The following is a 301-nucleotide window of genomic DNA, read 5'->3' as shown; positions in this document are numbered from 1 at the left end:
CAGCGGGCTGGAAGGGAGAAAGGGGCTTCCTGTTTTGGGGCTGGGGAGGGGGCAGGGGGCCACTCATGCCTTCCTCCCCTCCTCACAGGCAGCGAAGCTCCCCTTGCTGGCCCCCCCGAAGACCTCCACTGCCTGCTCGTCCCACTGGATGACGTTGCCCTGCAGGTGGGAGGTGCAGTTGGCCAAGCCCAGGATCTCAGCTGGCGCCAGCATGTGGTCCCACACGCCAAACTGGGCCAGCTCCCCAACAAAGGCCTGCGTGGCATCAAAGCGGCCGCCCAGGGGGGCCCGGGGGAGGGGG

The 301-nt window shown here is 68.4% G+C and overlaps 1 protein-coding gene across 1 annotated transcript in view; it reads right to left on the bottom strand.

Annotated features, from left to right (window-relative positions):
- Positions 1 to 63: 63 nt before the first annotated feature.
- NPTXR (neuronal pentraxin receptor) overlaps positions 64 to 301 on the bottom strand; it is a gene marked incomplete at its 5' end in the record, with an annotated part of 1845 nt that continues 1607 nt past the window's right edge. Inside the window, one exon of the mRNA XM_008941428.1 lies at positions 64 to 289. Coding sequence (XP_008939676.1) covers positions 64 to 289 — 226 coding nt within the window. The remainder of the gene's footprint in view (positions 290 to 301) is intronic.

The sequence above is a fragment of the Merops nubicus genome, unplaced genomic scaffold (genome assembly GCF_000691845.1).
Source record: "Merops nubicus isolate BGI_N331 unplaced genomic scaffold, ASM69184v1 scaffold27555, whole genome shotgun sequence".
Classification (NCBI taxonomy): Eukaryota; Metazoa; Chordata; class Aves; order Coraciiformes; family Meropidae; genus Merops; species Merops nubicus.
Note: the sequence above shows the minus strand (reverse complement) of the source record. Positions and strands in the feature narration are given on the sequence as shown.